Source organism: Pogona vitticeps, chromosome 4, assembly GCF_051106095.1.
Source record: "Pogona vitticeps strain Pit_001003342236 chromosome 4, PviZW2.1, whole genome shotgun sequence".
In the NCBI taxonomy this organism is placed as follows: domain Eukaryota; kingdom Metazoa; phylum Chordata; class Lepidosauria; order Squamata; family Agamidae; genus Pogona; species Pogona vitticeps.
This window is the reverse complement of record NC_135786.1, coordinates 140,151,998-140,173,979: the sequence shown is the minus strand read 5'-3', so window position 1 is coordinate 140,173,979 and position 21,982 is coordinate 140,151,998. Positions and strand designations below refer to the sequence as shown.

At 39.9% G+C, this 21,982-nt stretch overlaps 1 protein-coding gene across 1 annotated transcript in view; it reads left to right on the top strand.

Annotated features, from left to right (window-relative positions):
- The window catches only part of GABBR2 (gamma-aminobutyric acid type B receptor subunit 2), a 439,280-nt gene that overhangs the window by 157,744 nt on the left and 259,554 nt on the right, over nt 1–21,982 (top strand). Inside the window, exon 7 of the mRNA XM_072998474.2 lies at nt 3,311–3,547. Within this exon, the coding sequence (XP_072854575.2) occupies nt 3,311–3,547 (237 nt within the window). The remainder of the gene's footprint in view (nt 1–3,310; nt 3,548–21,982) is intronic.

Sequence of the window (21,982 nt, the reverse complement as noted above, 5' to 3'; positions counted from 1 at the left end):
TTTAGTACTAGTGCTAAGTGTTGTTTCAAAATGTATTAAAAGGGAAAGGCAGCTTGTCTGAGTACCTGCATAAAATCTGGGGGTGGCTCAAAGCTGGAAGAGAAAGTCTCCTAGCAGTGGAATTGCTGGAAAGTAATCAGTCAGGGGCATAGAGGAAGGTTGTGGGAACCCGGGCTTATCCTGTGGAGAGGGGAAGAAACATGCTGACTTGCATTTTCGGGTATGTAACAGTACTCCCAAGGGGTCAGACATCCTTAATTAGTTCATTTTCTCTTGGTGAACACGAACGATTATTTTGAGCTCAGTTTAGCAAATTAATATCACCATGGTAACAGTGCCCTAAACAATGTGATGAAGTATTACTTGCTTCACATTTAATGTAACAAATATTGTAAGGGTATTTGATTGAATCAGTCACTCCTGAAGCAAAATTTGCCAGTCATGGAGGCTTCCAGTAGTGGGAATAGGGCTTTCTTGACCTAGTTTACTCCATTTGTTTAAATAGGGGATGTTTCAGGTGACCTGGGGGAAGATTACAAAAATGCCCCTGATGGGTCATCCTAATTGAAATTGTTGTCTCCTAAATTCCTTTTGTGATATATTTCTTTTCTTTTGGACGAACGCATTCGCAAAGCAGCTACCATGTTCTCTACACTCACAAAGAGAGTATGGCTTAATAAGATGCTGACGGCATATACCAAGATCCACGTCTATAGAGCCTGTGTCCTGCAGTACATTCCTGTACTGCAGTGAGTCCTGGACCTTTTGTGCAAGGCAGGAGAAGAAGCCGAGCACGTTCCATATTCGTTGTCTCCAATGCATCTTTGGTTTCATCTGGCAAGAAAAAGTTCCAAATAGAGTAGTCCTAGAACAAGCTGGAATTTTTAGCAAGTATACATTACTGAAACAGTGACATCTACATTGGCTCGGGCATGTAGTGAGAATGACTGATGGTTGTATTCCAAAAGATCTCATGAATGAAGAATTAGTGCAGAGGGAGACCACAGCTGTGATACAAGGACATCTGCAAGTGGGATCTGAAGACCTTAGGAATGGACCTCAACAGATGGAAAACTTTGACCTATGAGCGTTCAGCCTGGAGGCAGGTGATGCATCATGGCCTCTCCCATTTTGAAGAGCCACTTGTCCAGCAGGCCCGAGGCAAAGAGACAGTCCCGAAAGCAGCAAAATCAGGGAGCTGGACAGGGGACAGATTGGATTTGTCTTCAGTGTGGAAGGGATTGTCACTCTCGAATTGGCCTTCTCAGTCACACTAGACGCTCTTCCAAGTCCTCTATTCAGAGCACGTTACCATAGTGTCTCGAGACTGAAAGATGCTTAATCTTTTCTGAAACATTTTTCACTATCTTTCTGAAGATTCACATAACCCCAAAAGCCTTCACTGATTTTAATTCTGCTTTAAACATATTTTTGCCAATGATGAAAGAATGAGTCTGAAATCTATGTGGGTAAAATTAATATCAGACAATTTATCTTTGGCAGAATTGTCATTTTGACTGATGTGATGCTGCCCGGGCAAGAGAGTTTTAATTTGCTCCAGTTACTAAGTTGTAATATTGCATTATGAATTAATGGTTTAACGTTTATAATAATAGTTTTGTAGAGGTGGCTGGGGATGATCACTCCCTTAATTTATGTCTGTCCACATCTCCAGACCCAAGATCTTAGAGGACAGGAAATTGTAGCATTGATTAATATTGAAGGAGCTCTTTCCTGTTAGAAAACTCCAAAGCAATGACAAAATTAGCAGTCTTCTTTTTGATAACTATCTTCACAGTTTCATACGAATAAATGAAAAAAAAACTTCCTTGGCCATTTCCTGTTTTATAATGATAATAATGACAAGATCAGTCATAGGCATGGGTGAAGGTAGGAAGTGTGGACAATTGGACAGGTGGGCGAAGTGGCAAGCTGGCGAGGAGCTTGCAGGCTTGCAAGGGGGAGCTCAGGAAGGCATGTGAGGTGGCAGGCTGGCATGACTGATCAGGCTTTTGGGGTGATTGAGGTGAGGTGGCAGGTAGGGGGGATGTTTCGGCTTGTGGGGGATGATAAAGTGGGTGAGTGAGATGGTAGGCTGGCACAGGCGCAATCAGGTGACATGGGGACATTACACAGGCAAGGGAGGGGGCAATTGGGTGGTGAGAGAGTGAGTTTTTCTGCTCCTGTCGGGCATTCACACATGTGGAACCGATTTCAAGGAATCAATTCCACATCCACCTCAAAATAAACAGACCTCTGACAGAGGAGTAGAAAAACTCAGTCCCTTGGCACACTACTCCACATGTACACCTGCCTCGTGTGTATCCCTAAATTTGAGTTGAGTTTCTTTTAGTAGAACCCAATACAAGAGCAGCTTTTATTGTCAATGGGATCAGGCTCTCAGTTGTGAGCAGAGCCTTGACTGCAGTACTACAGTTTAACATTTCTGCCACAGGGCTCAGTATAAAAGATTGCAATGTTTCCACAGATGATTGCAACTAGATCTCACTGTGGACAAAAAAAATCTTCCTTGCATTCTGTGTCAGCAAAAAAACAAACAGCAGTGGTCCAAGCTAATGTACCGCTGATGTACTTCGGTTATATAGACAACTTCATGAATGCATTCAAAAGGGATTGAAGGTCTATTTATTGTTCGATGGAAATAGAAAATTTGTGGCAGTGGCAGATAGCTATGAGAGGAAGATCTACTGTCTATGTCCATGTTCCAAGGGCAATTAAAGACCAATCCAAATTCTTTGAGATATAGTTCCATTCCATTAATCATATGAATTCACATACTGTCCTCCTTCTATTCATGTCACTCTTTGGAAGCACCTACTATCTTAATGAGCAGTTTACCTTCCCCTCTGCCATTATAAAAGTATGTTTCTCCTTGTTATTTTATAGCTATACCTTGTCTATGCCACTTTGTAGAATTACTGTGTGGGCTTTCATGGATTTTACATTTCCTTCCCTTCAACAACTCAGAAGTGTTACCTTGGCATGAGCTTCTGTAGATTACAACCCATACCTCCAGTCTGATGAACTGGAATGTAACCATGAAGATTCACTTTGAAATAAATACTTTAGTCTTTAAAGGGCCATTCTACTTTTAGTTTTGTTTCATTTTTTGTTATACGTACTGAGATAGACTGACACAGCTTTCTGTCTGAAATCTTCCGTAATTGCTATGATTTTTCCCATCCTCACTAAAATGTTTTTTTTAATTTAAAAAACTGTTTTAAGTATCAGGGTGTGGAGTTCGGGAATATGCTGACCAGCAAATCTGTTTTATCTTCTTTTCCCAAAGACACCACAGCAATATGAAGAGGAGTATGATCAAAGGCGTGGAAATGTTGAGCCAAGTAAGTTCCATGGCTTTGCTTATGATGGAATATGGGTAATTGCCAAAACTCTGCAGCAGGCAATGAAGATTCTCAATGCCACCAACAAAAACCAAAAAATTGAGGACTTTAACTATACCAACAGAGAACTTGGAAAAATTTTCCTGGATGCAATGAATCAGACCAGCTTCTTTGGTGTAACGGTAAGCCTGCCTTAACTATTTTTTAAGTAGAACCTGTAATTGTTTCCTTTCTGGGAGATATTTCAGTAGTTAGTTATTAGCAAGAAAACAACATATGTAGGGTAAGGTAATGCAAGCTATACATGCTGGACAGAACCTTTTAGAGGCTCAGAATGTGAAGGTTAATTGAACCTCTTGTTTTATCGACATCTGGTGCAGAAAGGCTTGCAGAAGAAATTTAGCCCTAGTCAATATAGGATAGTTATTGAATAGGAAAAGTATATACTATCTCCCAGCTGTTTAGTATAAGTCACGGAAGAAATGGGAATTCTAATCTGCATTTCTGAATGCACAACTAGAGGGCTGGCTTTCTTCTTAATCAGTTGTTCCAGTCTGAAAGGATGTGATGTTGTGTATGTGAAATCAGATGCAGCTTTCTTAGCTGCCACTCAGGCTTTGTTTTCAACAAATGCACAGTAGGCTTAAGACTTAAGACTCAACCAGTGGTTGACCATTAGAATCACTTTGCCCTGCATCTTACTTGTACATCTGACTTGAGGGAGGCATGTTACTCAGTTGCATGCTCTCTCAAAATCCATTCTGTGATCTGAGATGAATAAAAGGTACACTGTTAAAAGCAAAAGGAAGATGTGTTCAATGTTTATCATGGTGTTAGTATGGTTGGGGGCGCACGGGGGATTCCTGTTGAGTGTAGACTGGATAGCAAAGTAGAATTGCTATCTTTTAATGTGAGGAAAGACCATGTATTTGCCCATCTGATAGGAAGCAGGCTTCGGTGAACCTTGTTCTGCGTGATGGCTTATTTAGTCCCCTCACTCTCTGTTGTCATTTATGCATCTATGCTTCCCTAGTGGACCTTTAATGATAATTTTTGAGGGGACACTGTATTAGTTCTTGCTCCAGCTCTGCTGTGTAGCTCTTTATTGAAATAATTAGCTGTTACACAAGAGGGTAGCTGTGTGAGGAAGATGTTTGAGTTATGCTACACTTGAATGTATATAGTTTGTTTTTTACATGACAAGAGTTTTCAGTTATTTAAGTAGCGTGTTATTGCCGCCTGAAATAGCATAGAAGAGCATTACAAATACAACATAAAACTACTGTTCATGTGTTTGCCGCTTGGGTATTTGGTTCTCCTCGAGATGGATTTCTGGATGGAACTGGGCCCTGAAGATATGGCCATGCCAGCCTCACACTCAACGGTGCAATCTTGTTGCTTAACACAGTAAATTGCAGTAGAGCAGACACATTGGATCAATGGAGATTTAGTGAGTCAACTCCTCCATAAGTTTCATTGTTTCAAATGGCCCTACTCTAGTAGCGATTTACAATGCTGGATAGCTCAGTGGTTTAGGTTGTTGGCTGTGGAGCCAGAGGTTGGGAGTTCAGTTCCCTGCTGTGCCTCTTTGTCAGGGGCTGCACTTGATGATCCATAGGGTCCCTTTCAGCTCTGCAGTTCTAAGGTGATGATGATGGTGGTGATGATGATGCTAAAGTCCAAATTAGAGGAATCCCATTTGAATCATTGGAACTTACAGATTATTTGACTCAACAAAATTCCATTGATTCAGTGAGCCTTCTCTAGTATCATTTGCTATGCTAAGCAACAGAACTCTGGCCAATATCTTTAGCTCAGTTGTTTAGGTATCTGGTTGTGGAGCCAGAGTTTGGGAGTTTGATTCCCCACTGTGCCTCCTTGATAGGGGACAGTCTTCACCCACAGGCTCCCTTCCAGCTCTGCAGTTCTAAGCTGGTGATGATGATGGTTGGTGGGTGCTGCCAAATTTCACCAGTGATAAGACTGTTGGTGCTAACTAGGCCATAAATATGTCTGGACTGGATCCAGGATTTTGTTGCATTATGTAGTGAATTCTTGCCCAGTTTTTGGAAATATGCAGAGGTCTTTGATTTGCTATCTTTCTCACCTCCAAGCTTGCACTGGAGGCCCACCTGCTCTGATTTAAGGGAGGGCAGCATTGGATTCCTTACTAGAGAAAACAGAAACAAAAATCAGGAACAGTTTAATTTTACTTACCTCTGATTAGCATTGCAACAGCCAACCAAAAGAATTAAAGAAGTTAAGAACAAAAAGTAATAGGTCTGCTTTCAAGATTTTCAACAGGTGTTCAGGTGTATCTTTGCATATCTCAAGGCTCAGGATAACTAGTTATCACATTTGTGCACTTGCATTTTAGTGCATAAGTGGTGGTGGTGGGGAAGAATGTTCATTGATGTTTTTTAAGCCAAGTCATTTATTTTGCAGAAGCACAATCATTTGTAGAGCTATCCCAAAGAAAAAATAAATAGTGAACAACCTTTACAATAGATAATGAGCTTACCAGGCAGAAGGGATGTAAATATTTTATGGGCTTCCCAGTTAGGTTCCTTGCAAAGGTCGGTCAGGAAGTGCATCCATTTTAAAGTGTGCAAGAAGCCTTTTAAATAGCCACACTGATGTATTCTATTCCCTAGTGCATTTTCTTGTCTTGTCTTTTTCTGTTTCTGAGAAAACAACAGGGCTTCTTTACAGACAGGCCTCTCCCTGGCAATCCACCCCAGTCAATATTATCATATAGCAATCATGGTCGAAAGATGCTTGGTCAAATAAAAAAATTTGACACTATAGAAATCTCTGTTCAAAACATTGAGAATGGTGCCTGGGCATGAAAAATAGTTGCTAGCATTGTCTTTCATTTGCTTTGAGTAGGTTGAGTGCCTGCCTTCTCAGGAGAGATTTCAGGAGAACTGACCTGGAGAAATCCACCACTGGTAACAGGGCAAACATAAGTATCGTAGATTGCTCAGGTTTCAAGGATTGCCTGAGCTGATTTTCTAAGTCAGAAGTTCAACTGCAAGGTGTATGCATAATGTGTGATTGTATTTAATATATGTGTTCAAAAATAAAGGAGGAAAAAGCAGCAATTGTGAACCAGATAAAGATTACAGGTTTAACCTCTGCCCTAAGCCATTGTCCCAATGAAAACTGCTGCCTTCAAAGCTGCTATTTGCCAACTAAACTTTTCATTGGGACATGATGTATGGATAAATTTAAAAAGAGCTTCTTTGTGCACTGTGAGATCTAATCTTAACTGGTTCTAGTGGCTGATGCTTTTGTTTTAAGAAACACATTAAATGTGATGGTAATGTGTGTGGCTTTTTTTGTTTGTTTCATTTTGAGCTCTTAGAGAATGCCTCTTTCATATCTGGTCATTTTGTTTTTGTGCACTCGTCCTGTTTAACATAAAAAGGAACAGTTCTTCAGGCTCATTTTATTGTGTTTCCCCATTTGTGTTTTTGGCACCCCAAAAGTCCTGAAGAACCCTAAAGTGTTATTCCAAAAAAGCAGGGAGGCAAAGCAACTGAGAATGTCTACTCTGAAAGCAAGCAACAGTTCATGAAAAAGAAAAACTATTTTTAATAAAATCACCAAAATATATACCTTTATCAGAATACACAGTAAACTAAACAAATATCAATTAAAAAACAATTAACAAGGAAAGCATTCCCATGTACATACACATGGGGGGGGTAAGATATAAACACACACACACACACACACGCATGTAACTACACAGTCAAATACTATGGGATTTGATCCAATTATAAAATGGATGAATCCAAGTTTTTTTGACATCTGCTTTTTTCCAAGCCAGAACAATTAGAATGGACGTTTGCCCATGTTATCAGTTGTTTCCCTCTGCAAAAGGATGGTGTATGTGTTTCTGTGTGCGGTTTAGTGGTGATGTAGGCAGTTGGGTGTGATATTTAGGGACTACAGGAACACCACTCCCATAATTTGTCCCATAAATGTCCCCAAACATTTTTAATAACAAGGGTAGCACCGAGTCATTGCACTGATACACTAGTTTAGTGTGTCACAAATTTTTTTAAAAAAAATTTGCTATGAGATAGAAACAACTCTGTGAAATAAAGAAGACTGCTTATGTTTCTGTGGTATTTGCATATATTTGTATGTATGTTATGAAGAACTTTGAAAAGATGCCACATTTCCCACTATGCTGTGCAACTCTTTAGAAACCAAGGGATTTGACAGTGAACCATAAAAGAATTGGCAGATGTAGGAACAGAGCTGTGTGTGTGTGTGTACTTTGAACTGAAACGAGGATCACCTTGAGGAGTCAGGGCAGACACTGGTTCTGAATCAATCCATGCCTCCTGTGTGATCACTAAAAGTGAACTGAACCATTAGATAGGCTGCCAATCAAACTTCAGTATAGTCACAGCCACACATAAAGCCTTCCTCCTGAAAAGCAAGCAGGCGAATAAAGGCAAATAATCAACCCCTTCCAAAGAAAACTACTAGAAATTATGGGGAAATTTGTCTCTCTCCCCCCCACCCCAGCGCTTGATGAGTCCAGAAGCAGGTAGGTAGGCAGCACAGTACAAGATGGAGGGCACTCAAGTCTAGCACCCAGATCCCCAGAAGAATTACTAAAGTAAAACACTCCCTTCACTTGGTTTCAACTGGTCCAAGCCCTCTACAGGTGGGCAAGCTGTTGCCCAGAGGCTGTATGTGTCTCCTCAAGAGTCCAAATGCTTCAGCATCTCTAAGCTTCTTTAACACTCCACACACACCCATTTTACAGAACGCTGAGAAATTCTTCTGGTGCTCTTTATAGGACATGTAAGCAACCATGTTTTGAATTCCCCTCAGCTACTTCTGGCAGGAGAAGGGCTTTCTTCAAAACTGGATTTATTTGTTTCTTTTTACAGTAGCACAGGACTGAGGTGGGGAGGTGCAAAATTGCTCCCTACAGCCAGTAGAGGGCATGAGGGGCCTTTTCAGATTAAAAAAAAAATAAAGAAATATTATTTTTGGTTGTGAGGGACTTGGGAGTAAGTGAAGCCGTTCAAGTTCCACAGGTTGGAGTGTAGTTTTGGAATAGGTAGCCATGTTAGTCTATGCAAGATTTTGCCTAATGAGATTGGAGTGTGTTGCTGTTTTTTACCTTTTGTACAGTACTCTGAGGAATTTAAAGGTTGATCTGTTGGGCAGGCATTTCTAGCTTGTAGTCATTATCAAAAAGGTCGAAAGGGCTGGGTCACAGTGTTGTCTACTTGTGAAGGCTGTCAAACACACACAAATTATAATGGAGGCAGCAACTCAACACCCAGTAAAGTAATTTATCTAAAATGGACCACAGGTTAGGACTTCATGGTTCAAAAACACCACTTACTGTTGATATGTCAAAATGTTCTCTGCTGAATGGCCTCTCCCTTCTTCAGAAACTGTTGACAGGCTTGTGTGTGGAGCTGCAGATTAGTTCTTGTTCATCATGCTTTAATAAAGGACTTCATTTAAAATACTGTAAAGGCATCTGGCAACTTTGTTTATTTTTTCCAGTCAGTTTATAAGGAGACCTTTTCTAGCCCCATGGGTAGGTCCATGATCTGTCCCTCTTTGCAGAGCAGCAGTCTTTACAGCTAAGTCATTTGCTAACCAAACATTTATCTACACTTGGATGCTCAAGGACTGCCTGAGGTTCAAAGAACGTTTAGCAATTTTTGAAATGCTTTATAACTTCACTTTAATGTACTGTGTGTGTGTGTATTTGTTAATGAATGGAAAGCTATTAGCGTGGGAATGTCTTGTGAGATTCTTTTCTTTTGTTTTCTTTTGTTTTGCTACAGCCGATTTAAAAAAACTAGTAGCAGATTGCATTATAGCCTCCAAGAATCTCAGCTTTTGCTTAATAAACCAATATAAGATTTTAAAAGCAGTACATTGGATATTAAAGATGTTGAGTCAGGGAAAAGCCTGTTGATGTATTACATTTTAGATGAGCATACCTAAAAAAGTAAAATGTGAATATTGTCAAATGCATTGCAAGCTCACAAGGATCTATTTATAAAAGTATTGGGACTGTCTGCCACTCCATAGTGGGCATACATACATAGGCAAACCTGGGTTGTTGTGGTGCAATTCATGGAATTATATTAATTACACAGCACACTTGATGTTAGGTGCAGATTAACGCGATGAGATATTATGAATAAGTGAAGAACACACAGAGCAAAGCCATAAGGAAATTGGGTTCTGTTCAGAATCTGGACTTCTAGCAGTATCACTCAAGGTGGAATGGTCAAAGCTGAGACATCAGGCTAAGGTGCATCCACCCTCTTCAAGAATAATGACCATATCAATAGGAGAGAATTGATAGTTCCAGTGGTGATGGGGCAGAAAAGTACTTGAAAGGCAACAGGAGCAGAGGAGGTAACACTAGCAAAAGCTCTTTCACCGACAGTGGCAGTGACACATAGGCTTACTCTTGTTAATGCTGCACAGAGGAAGGCATTGGTAAACCTCTTCAGAATATGTTATACCTTGAAGACCTTACAGTGAAGTAAGAATCCAAAAAGAAACAAGAGATAGGGCTGGCAGATGAAGCTCCCAGGTCAGAAAGAGGCAGTCAGTCAACTATTGGAGAAAAGCAAAGAACAAGTATGACTAGCACTGTTGCTAATGAAGAAACTAGATTAAAGCTCAAAGAGGTCTAAGCTGCTCTATTGCACAAAAGCAATAGAAAAGACTAGTGTTGCATATTACATATAATTGTAACATGGTATATGAAAAGTATGAATCAAGGTAAACTTGATGCTCTAAAGCAAAGCTTCTTGAACTGGGTCACGATCTCATATGGAGTTGCATAACTCTCTCTCTCTCTCTCTCTCTCTCTCTCTCTCTCTCTCTCTCTCTCTCTGTGTGTGTGTGTGTGTGTGTGTGTGTGTGTGTGTTGGAGAGTGAAAGTGTCACAGGCACCTGAGGACTCCCTCTTCCTTTTGCTGAGGCTGCAGCCCAAATGCCTGGTTTTCCTTGTCTTCCTATCCCCTTCCCTCCCTTTTCCCCTCTCTCCCATGGGGTTGTGCAGTTGTCCTTAGCTTAGCTAGGGGGCCAAAGTGGCCAACCTGTTGTTGAGGGAGTGAGCTAGGCTTGAAGAAGGAGAGACAGAACAGCCTCAGTGAAGGCACCATGATGCTCAGCCACTCTTCTCCCTCCAAGGGCGATGGGGGGTGGCTGGGCACTCCATCTCTATTCAGGCTTGCCACCTCCACCTCCACAGCAAGGGCCAGCACTTGCCTGGAGCCCAGACTTGCAAGGCTAGCTTTCTCCACCTCCCTCACCTTCTTCTTGCCACACATTGCCATGTTCAGCGCAGATCTGTCCTTGCATCACCTATATATCTGGGGTTATGTAAAAAAAAAAATTCGGGTGAAAACAGGTTGTGAGTGGAAAAGGTTTAAGAAGCCCTGCTCTAAAGCAAGAAATGGAGCATTATTTGGTGTGAGTGAACTAACGTGGACTGGAAAAATTTTTAATCATACAGTTATAGTGTTTTATTTTGGAAATGAAGCATTCAGGAAAAAACGTGCAACTGTAATAATAGGGCAAGACATAGCACAGGCATTTGGGGATATAATGCAAAGTATCACAGAAAAATATTCATCATAGGTATTGGAAAACCTATCAACATTATTATTATTCAAGTCCTGTGCTCTGACAACAGGGACTGGAAAAGAAGAAATCAAAAACTTTTGCATAAATGGCAAGGAAGAAACTGAATAGATGCCAAAAGGGGATGTGCTGATAATCACCAATGACTGTAATACAAAACTAGTAACTAAAGCAGAACCAAACAATGGCTGAAATCCTGTTGTTTTATGTAGTAAGAAGTGGCACCAGAGTAGGCCCATTGAATCAGTGGGGGGGATCAGGGAATCAGCTCTTCTGTAAGTTCCATTAATTCAAATGGATGTACTAGTAGCAACTAATAGTTGTTGTAACTGATGACTGTTGCTTTCTTGCAGAAAGTAGTCAAAGAGTAGCATTGTATGGATTCCTTGTGATCAGTCAGCCTGTCCTTTTGTGCTTGTCACATCCATGTGCTGAGCTTCACAAAGGGAAAAGTGGCTAGTTTTGAACAGCAGCAGAACGTTTATGCAAAGTATTTTTTGCACAAAAATGGTAAAAATCAAACTGGAAAAAGATCCCATTTGACATATTAAATTCATGCAAAGCATGAGATTTCTAAGTGGGGATATTGAATAATCAGTGCAATGTAGTCTTTTTGTGCCAAGATGATCAGATCGGCATAAAGTACCAGGAAGAGCCAGATTTTTTTCATATCCCTGGATAGGAGTTTGAGACTGATGGTGTGGGTACACTGACAATAAGATTCAAGCTTAGCATAAAAAATATTAGTTTTTTTTTTAAAGATGACACACACAAAAGTTCAATATTATTTTGGCTAAATCTGAATCTTTTGAGAGAGGCGGGCAGGGGCTTTTTAAATGGCACCACAGTGTAAATCAATTCTCTTCATATTGGTTTGGCCAGTGTAAATGCTATTGGGTTTTGCATGACAATATCATCCATGCAATTTTTGTAAAAAAAATTCTGTCAAAAAGATTAGCACTACATTACTTCAGCAATGTAATTTAAAAATCCCTTGCCTGCCTCTCCCAAAAAACATGCTTTATGTGCAAAGCCAAATTGGGCTTCTTTGTGCATCATTATTACCTTTTCTTCTGCTCTAGCACTTCCCTTTAAGTATTGGGTTTGTTTTGGTTTGGTTTTTTTGCGCTCTATGGCCACCATTGAAAGCAATCTCCAATGTTTTATACGCACTACCTTGACAGTAAATAATTGTTTATGGTCTGTAATTTAAATCAGAACTGCTAATTTCAAAGTGCACACACACATCATATGTATAAACCACGGAACTTGAAACTGATTTTAAACATTATAGAGCTGAAACTGAAATAAATCACTAGTGTGACTGGGCCCTGAGATACAACAATTCTCCAAAGGGCACCTGATAAGTTGGTAACTTGCGAGACTTAAAATAAAGATCTCCTATGTCATATCATAGTTCTGCTTTCTGCTGTGAGATTACTGTATGATTATATGTTTTGTGGACAATACACAATGTATGCTCATAAAATCATGGATGTAAGCCACCATCACTTGGTGGAGGCCAGAAGCTTGTATACCCCTGCTTTAAAGTGTAAACACTTAACATTTAATGATCAGCTGTACCAACTGCAAAAAGGAAATGCATAATTAAACTCCACTGCTTGCCCCAGGAACAGGAAATAGCTCACTGAAATGCCTGTTTAAGAATGCCATTGCCATGAAAATAAACAGGAAGATAGTAATTAAGGGGCTCAGTAGCAGAAAAGCAACAGGCTTTTTAAAAGAAAAGGGCAAAAAATAATTAATTATTAGGAGGTTTTTAATTAGATGGCTGGTTGCACTGAGAAGTGGGATCTGTACTCTACATGTTTTCTGGATAAAGATTTATTAGCATATTTGTTTGGGTGGGTATCAACAGTTTATAATATAGATTATCTATTCAGTCTCACCTCTGGCTAACTGCAGAAAAGCAAAGCCAGCAGCCAGCAGTCCTGGTGTGGAAACAACTTTGCCCTGTGAAGTAGAAAGTGGGCCACCAATATATCATAATACAGACATAGTCTCTAGTTCTGCATCTTCCTCTAATTCTGTCCTGAGGCACATTTTGCTGGGGATTTCTACAAGTGTATATTATTGTTAAAAGCAGTCTTTTAAAATGGAAACTGACAGCTTTTCACAGTGATAAACATCAAATATTTGGACACTTGCTTCAAAATGGGTCCAAGTGCAAGTTATCCTCTGTACATCTCTAAGACCAATACCTAACCTTTCAAATCGCTGGCAAAGGATAACTAATTTTTATGTTTGATGACTGTTATGGTCTCTTTCATCCTAATTATCAATAGAAAATGTTTTCAAAGTAGAATTTAATATTAAAATTTAGCTTCTACTGAATATATTTTAAACTAAGAAGAGTCCTAACTCTTCCTGATGTGGAAACCTTCCATTTCTCCACACCTTCCAGTGCCTTTTCTGTTTTCTTCTGCTGTTCCCAATTGCACCGCCTTTCTTGTCAGTTCTTCTCTCCTACTCCTCCCAGTGTTCTTTCGGCCTTTCTCTTTACCACACCTTGCTAAACTGTTTGAAGAGTTCTGCACCCTACAGAGGGAAGCAGAAGGTGGGGTGGTGTTGAGTCCGTTTGGAAAAATATTAATAATAGAACTGCTGAACTGGAAGGGATTCTATGCGTTATCAAGTCAAAGAAGCACAGTAGGGAATCAAACTCCCAACCTCTAGCTACTCATCCAATGTCTAAATCACTGAGCTATGAGTCTTACAGGTCTGCCTCCAGCCTTACCTCTATAGGAAACTAATGCCATTTAGTGTTTAATGATGGTACAGCAGATTTTAATTAATAAAACTTGTTAATCCATTTAAAATATAAAACAATCCTGGGTCCACTTAATATCCATGCCAAATGTCAGTTGGTTAGCTTTCATAGTTGCTACAAAATGTTTATAAAATAATCTAAAAAGTGAAGATTAAATTGCCTACATATGTATGGCAGTTTTACAGATCAACATATCCATGAACAGATGCAAAATTAAAACTGGCAGATTTTATAGAAGATTATATAGGAGAAGAAAGAGTGTTTCACTGCCTAGTATTAAGGGTAGGCATGTAGTGTACAAAATCTAAAATAAAAACAGAGGAAGTGTCCAGAGAGTGTACACATTATGCAGTAAAGAATAACACTCCAGTCCCTTAGCATTCTCACGAACATATATTGGCTTGGAGTGGTATTGTAAAGTCACTGCAATAAATTTATAATTTGGTTGAATTGAGGATCGCTATTTTCATTTCCTTCTTTTCTGTGAGCCACCACATTTTCTTACAATCACTATGTGGGAGGACTTTTTGAAAGTCTCCCAATTTAAAACTCAGCTGCTGCCTTTCTCTTCTAGGAACATAATTAAAAGCAGCAATTGTGAATTTAGCCAGGAATGCCTGTAAAATTTCTACTTCATTCAGCTATACTGCTGAAGAACCGAGCCATTTTTCAATGTTAAATATTAAAATGTAAAATGTGTTGCCTCTGGACCATAAAAAGCTCAGTGTCTCTTTTATTTTCATCTACCATTTCGGGGTAATGGTGGCAGCAGTTTCCACTACAACATTTTATAGACTTTATAAAGAAGAATCATGTGACTGAATTTGGGAGTAATAGTCAGGAGTGCTCTGTGTGGCATCCATGAAGTACAGTATGTCCCCTTGAATTGGCACTTTGAGTACTGCATTGTTAAAGACTGCATTTTTAAAGACTAAAGAGGTGGAAGTGTGGAGTTGTCTTGCTGTTTCACACATTTTTCATTTTAAATTGCTACAAACTTAAACCTACCCAACACTCCCCAAGACGTGAAAAGAAAGATCCACTATAAAAGTGTGAGAGGTTCTGATCGAGATATATGCCAGAGAGACATAACTACTGGTAATTGGTGATGGGTTAACATAACTTCCTAAGACATTAAAGTTTCAGTAGGGAGATACTTCTTTTCTTCATCCCCCCCCCTTTCCATATTTACTGTTTCCACCTCTTGTTTAGTCTCGACAGGCTGTCATGATGCAAGTGATGGCTTTCATCAGCACAACCCTGCTTGTCAAATGCAAATATTTATCCTGAGATGTAGAAGCATGACATGTTAATTTTTAGATTATTCTCAGAGAATATAACAAAAGAGAGACAACTCATGTGAACCTTGTCTGAGGGGAGGAGGGAAGACACATTTGCAATCATCAGCTCTTTTGAGCACTTTAAGTTATTTTGCTTAATGAAGCCTTTTCCCCTGTGGCAATATTTCAGCAATATGTTAAATCATGGGTCTGAGTTATGTGAATATCATGGAATAATTTTGCAATTAAAAATAGACAGTACTGATGGTCGGTTACTAATCACAGATTTAACTTCTAATTTTGACTTATTTTTTTCTTTTTGGGGTATGGAGAGACAGACTAGAACAGTGAGATAACCAGGTGGGTTTCACCATCTTCTCCCCTCTTGTTTTTGCTATCTGAGTGACGGTTTAGAAATATGTGAATTGCCTTCCTTCCTCCTCCATAACCTGAGGTGTTATTTCTCATTGTGTGAAGGAGATATTCATACATCATGTTGCTTCCATAATTACTATGATCTAAAATGGCACATATCCTGTGCAATGCATGAAAGCCAGTTTTGGTAGGTCCTGTAATCAACTTGAGGTTTTTTTTCTGAATGGATTTCCTGATGTCCATTCTTCTTTGTACCCAAATATCAGAGTAGTTACTCCTGTTTAATACTTACAAGCTCAGCACTGTCGTGCTGCACTCTGCTAACATCCCAAATATTCTCACAAAATAGCAGACAGGTGTGGACTGGGGAGAGAAGGGGGTGGTTTGGAATGTGAACATAGATGTTATCAGTGGTTGCACTGCATGTGGAGACATTTTAAGTGGCATCAAGTAGCAGGGTGGAAGGTTTTCCAAGTGCTTCAGAAATATGTGGTCAGTTTTTCAAGCAGCATCAAGTACTAGGCTGCAGTTCCAAAAAAGGTTTTTCAGTATGCCCAGAAAATAGTTAAAAGGACACCTGAATTCTGTCAAGCTTTAAGTTAAAAAAGAGTGGTGTATTAATGGAATAATGCAGAATATGATGCCGTGTTCTTTACAGTGATTTAGAGTCACGGAGCTGTCATATGGTTTTGTATCACTGTTTGCGTTTCTTTGGGTTTGAGAGGGAGGGACTGGCTTGTGATTATTCTGCACAGTGAAAAAGACAGGAGTGTGTGTGTGTGTGTGTGTGTGTGTGTGTGAGAGAGAGAGAGAGAGAGAAAGATGGGGTGGGAGGAGGGAGAGAGGGAGAAGAACTAGCCATTTCCTCCTCTTCCTCTCAGGCTCCCTATGCCCATCCGTCTGTCCGTTGCTTTTTCCCTCCCTGGCTTCTGTGGCAGGTGGAGAGCGTGAAGGTGCATACATGTGTGAATGTAAGAGAGAAAGAGACACACAGAGAAAGAAAGGGCGTGTCCTTCCTTTTCTCTCAGATTTTCTGTCTGTCCATCAATCCCTCTTTCCTTCCTTCTTGTAGCTGCTGACGCCTCTCCCACTGCTTCTGCAATTTACATTGACAGAAGAGTTTACACATGCCAAAACAATTGAAATAAGTTGCTTTCACAAGCACTTTCAAATAAATGATCCTCTGGTGAAAGAGTATTTTGCCAGTTTTCCCAACCAAAAAAGACGTGTCCCAGGCCAAAAACAAACAAAGAAACAAAAAAAAAACCTGTGCATCCATTTACATCATGGATATACAGTGCCTTATTTTTATATGATTTTTTAAAACAAACCCTGATTCAACAGCAGTTCTTATTGTCAGTAGAACCAGGGTCTATGTCTCTCTGGGGTTATGGCCTAAATGGGATACTGCATTCTCTCTCTCGCTCTCTTCCTCTGTGTATAAAACTACATGCACATTCATACTCATGTGTGTAAATGTGTTGTGTTTATACAGTTTATTATGCAATAGCCAAACAGGCCTTTTGTTTTATTACAAAAAAGAAACAGGATATAAAATATAACAGCAATACAATTAAGATAAACTACTGTAATACAGGATTCATTACCTAGATATTAGCCTATAGTTCAAAAAACATATATTAGTCCAAATCCTGTTGCTTAGTGTAAGAAACTGCACTAGAATATGCAATATATTTCTTACAGTTTGATAATGCTAAGATACAAAAATTCAAATCACAAATATGCTTCTACAAATCTTTTTCAGATCTTCCCTGCTCTGAGTGCAAAATAGGCTATGTGATAAGAGACTTTGCTATCAACTCTTTTCACTAATAAGAGAATTTTCTTGGTCATGGTATTTGACAATATTAATATGAATTGGGGGAAAAAAAACTCTAGCTCTAGGACAAGAGGCAGTGAAAAAGATGATGATGGAAGTCCTCAGTTTGGCAGCCCTGCCTACACATTCACTCTCGTTTCGTTTCGTTTAGTCGTTTAGTTGTGTCCGACTCTTTGTGACCCCATGGACCAGAGCACGCCAGGCCCTCCTATCTTCCACTGCCTCCCGGAGTTGTGTCAAATTCATGTTGGTTGCTTCGCAGAAACTGTCCAGCCATCTCATCCTCGGTCGTCCCCTTCTCTTCTTGCCATCGCACTTTCCTAACATCAAGGTTTTTTCCAAGGAGTCTTCTCTTCTCATGAGATGGCCAAAGTACTGGAGCCTCAGCTTCAGGATCTGTCCTTCCAGTGAGCACTCAGGGTTGATTTCATATAGAATTGATAGGTTTGTTCTCCTTGCAGTCCAGGGGATTCTCAGGAGCCTCCTCCAGCACCACAATTCAAAGGCATCAATTCTTCGGCGGTCTGCTTTCTTTATGGTCCAGCTCTCACTTCAATACATCACAACAGGAAAAACCATAGCTTTGACTATTCGGACTTTTGTTGGCAAGGTGATGTCTCTGCTTTTTAAGATGCTGTCAAGATTTATCATCGCTTTCCTCCCAAGAAGCAGGCATCTTTTAATTTCGTGGCTGCTGTCTCCATCTGCAGTGATCATGGAGCCCAGGAAGATAAAATCTGACACTGCCTCCATATCTTCCCCTTCTATTTCCCAGGAAGTGATGGGACCAGTGGCCATGATCTTAGTTTTTTTGATGTTGAGTTTCACACAGTTTTTTGCACTCTCCTCTTTCACCCTCATTACAAGGTTCTTTAATTCCTCCTCACTTTCTGCCATGAACACATTCTCCTTCATGGATTGCTGCCTTGTCGTGGCGAAGGGGCTTGAGTAACTCAGAGAAGCTATGGGCTATGCCGTGCAGGGACACATTCACTCTGCACCTTGAAAATTCTCAAATATCTGCCAGTCACAAATGCTGATGGCATGGTCTGGAATCTCAGTTTAGTTGATGCTTTCTTTGTCTGTGGTGTAGACTTTTCCCCTAGAAAGTCAGATTGGAAATTAATTCTCACAAGCAGGTCATACTAGCTAGAAAAATTGAATGGACTGAATTAATATATAGTCAATAATATTTGTTATAATGAAGCAATGAGCAACTGTTTTATTTCATATATCTTATGCCAGCCCCCTAATTTTTCACCACTTATTTCCCCCATTCTATTGTTTCTTTTCTGCAGGCTCTGATATTAGGAGAGTGCTGTAGGATTTTGAAATCACAGTACTCTAATGCCAAATGGAGAATGAGACATGCAAGAGTAGCAGACACTTTTGGCTTTCCACGTTTAGCCAGTTATTTAGTGGGAAAGTCATTATTTCTTCTGTGAGGCATCATTATAAAGAAATAAGGCTATTGTAGATGAAGCAACAACTTGGATTTTAAAATAGGCAGATACAAATTCTTCTACAAATTCTCTGCCATGTAAGTATTGGTAATGGTAACAGTGTCAGTGAAGTACTTGTGCCTCTGAGCAAAGCAGATGAAACACAAGCACTTCTGCATGTGATGATGGCTAATAGAGTCACAAAGAGTGGCATCAGAAAGTAAACCCACTGTTTATATCTTTTAGTGGAGTGATGGCAGATCACTGCCGTCAGTGACTATAGATTTCACTTTTAATTTTTGTACTTCTTTCTTCACTACAAGGGAGACTTGGGTAGAGGCCATCATCCAATGGTCTGAACATTGAACTTTATATTCAAATCATCCAGGTTCAAACCCCCATCATCTTCAGTCATCAGAATCTCCAGTAGCAAATTTGAGAAAAAGCCACTACCATTCAAAGTTGGGCTAAGTGCACTTGTCTTCCAATATACAGTAAGATAGCTTCAGAGGAACATACGGAATGTTTGCCACAAGCTTTGAATTGCTGAATTGTGCGGTGGTGGTGATGGGAAGTCATCTGGCCAAGAGCAGAAACATACAGGGGAAAGGCTGCTACCATATGAGGTATTACAATCATGCTTGTGGCTATTCTGGGTCACAATCACAGTGGTTCAAGTATTTGTTTGAATCTTCCTTAGACTCGATGCAATAAATCTGTGTTCCAGGCTTGGGGAGATATCATAGCTCAGGAGTGCAATACATGATTTGCACACAGGAAGTTCCAGATTCAATCCTCAGCTATTCCCCTTTGAACTGGGATAACATCTGCCAGAAAACCTGGAGAGCTGCTTGCAGACTTGACAATACTCGGCTAGATAGACCAAGAGTTCAGCTCAATACAACTTCCTATCTTCCTATGTCAGTCAAACATGCGGGTTTGAACTATGCTGGGGAAGGTGACTAGACCCCGTTAAAAGGCTTGTAAAATGGGCCAGATCCTCTGAATTCTTCCTGAATTTACTGCGCTGTGTAGCTCGTAATTTGACTGTACGTAGATGTATGTAGATATGGTTGTTTAAAACTACCAAGACAAAAATAAAACTGTTAATGCAGAAGTCACTGAGAGATGGTTTTATAAAGGAACACTAATGTTATAATTCTGCACCTATGTTGAGAAATGTGCAATCATCCCATCTGTCATTGTTATAACCATATATAATCCCACAGTAATAATTTCTCTTTAAGGGTGCTCATGACAGTGTGTGTATATTGATGAGCCATCTGTGCTTGTACAAGACATGCAGCTAAAGTATTGTTGCTGTTGTTTTGAAAGAGGTCTTCTGGTCACCACTTGCACTGTGCTTTTCATAATTTTATTAGTGTGGTCTTAGTGTATAATTGGACCCTTTAATCTGTGTTTGCATCCTACAGTTTCTGATATATAATTTTAAAAAGAAGAGACTGTGATCTGCGTGGAATTGTTAATCTTGAAAATCTTTGGTTACCGTTTAATGAAATGAGAAAGTTTGTTTCTTCAGCAAGCTTTTCCCAGGAGGCACACAAAAGAGTAAATGTGAATTGGCAGGCCAGTTGTGCTGGATGAGGGGGTGGGTGTCCCTCCTTGCTGAGTTGAACGTTGCAGTTGGAAACTTGAAGGTACAAAATACCCACTTCGTCCTCTGCAGTTAGAGAGTTCCCCTCGTTCATTCTGTGTGGAGTAAAGGAAAATGTGAATCCCTTCTCCGTGTGTTGGCACAGATGTGTTAGCAGCACAGTAGTTCTTTTGTATCAGAGTGGGGAGCAGAGGAAGAAGGATGCAAAGGAAACCATGCTAAATGCCAGGCTGTTTTACCTTCCAAAAATAAAAAAAAAATCACCCTAGCACTTAACAGGATCACCTCCACAGTCTCCCCTCCTGCACCTCTCAAAAGCCCACAAAGAACTACTATGTTCTGTGCTGTTTCTTGTGGGAATGTAAACACAGGTCTGACTAGTTCCTGACAAGGCCAATGCTTCTCACTGATGGCCTCTGCTTCTGTGAGCTCCATGATATTCCCAGAGCACAGAGGATACTCCCTCTGAGAAGCAGGAAGTGAACTAGCTGTACCTTCTTTCTTCCTTCCTTCCTTCCTTCCTTCCTTCCTTCCTTCCTTCCTTCCTTCCTTCCTTCCTTCCTTCCTTCCTTCCTTCCTTCCTTCCTTCCTTCCTTCCTTTCTTTCTTTCTTTCTTTCTTTCTTTCTTTCTTTCTTTCTTTGGCAGCTCATCTCCAGAGCGTTCATAAGCCTTTGAAATAACCTACTCCAGCTTCAAATGATGTGTTGGTACTTGCATTCTACTCACAGGGAATTGTCCTTTCTGAAACAGATGAAAGTCAGAGAGGCTCTTCTGATTTCTCAACAGAGAACCATTAATAGAACAGTCAAGAATGACTCTAATTTCTGAATTGTGACACAGATGTGTTTCAATTATTAGTTTTGCTTCCAAACAACAGTATGCAAATATTAATGCTCTCCATGTAGTAATGTCATGACTTTAAAAATATGAGTGAATCCACAGATAATTTTGAATCTCCTTATTTAGAAAATTAGAGATGTGTTGATTCCAGTGACATTCGTCCAATTGGTACAGTAAAAAGAACAGTATTTTCAACTTGTATTGTTTATAAGACTTATTATTTTTGCATTGTAGTATATCATCACTCAAATCAAAATTTGACATACCGGTACTTATTATGTATTGTGGTGTGATAAAATAAAATAGTTGACAGAAGCCTAGTGGATAATGGATGAACTATGCAGTTCATTGAGTTACAAAGTTTCATGTGGCTGACATTTGTCTCCTGCACTTCAAAGAAAATCCTAGAAAATGCCAATGATCACGTAATAATGCCAGCTAGCTATTAATGGGCTTAATTGTGGCTGTGCAGAATCTCTTTTGGGATACAGCTTTTAAATTTGGACACCAGTAGCACCCATGTAAAATTTTCTGTTTCTCACTGTCAGTGCCCCAGAGCTTTTTCTGGCCAAAGAAATGCATTTTCAAAAATATTTATGAGCTCTTTGCACTCCAAATAAGCCAATATTTTACAGCACAAGCACAGTTAATGGGGACACAAGAGAGGGTCTTTTCTGATTATCTTAAGTGCTGAGAAGGCTCATATGGGGAGATACGGCCCTTCAGATAGCCTAACAGAAGCCATATAGGGCTTTATGGGTAATGATCATCACATAA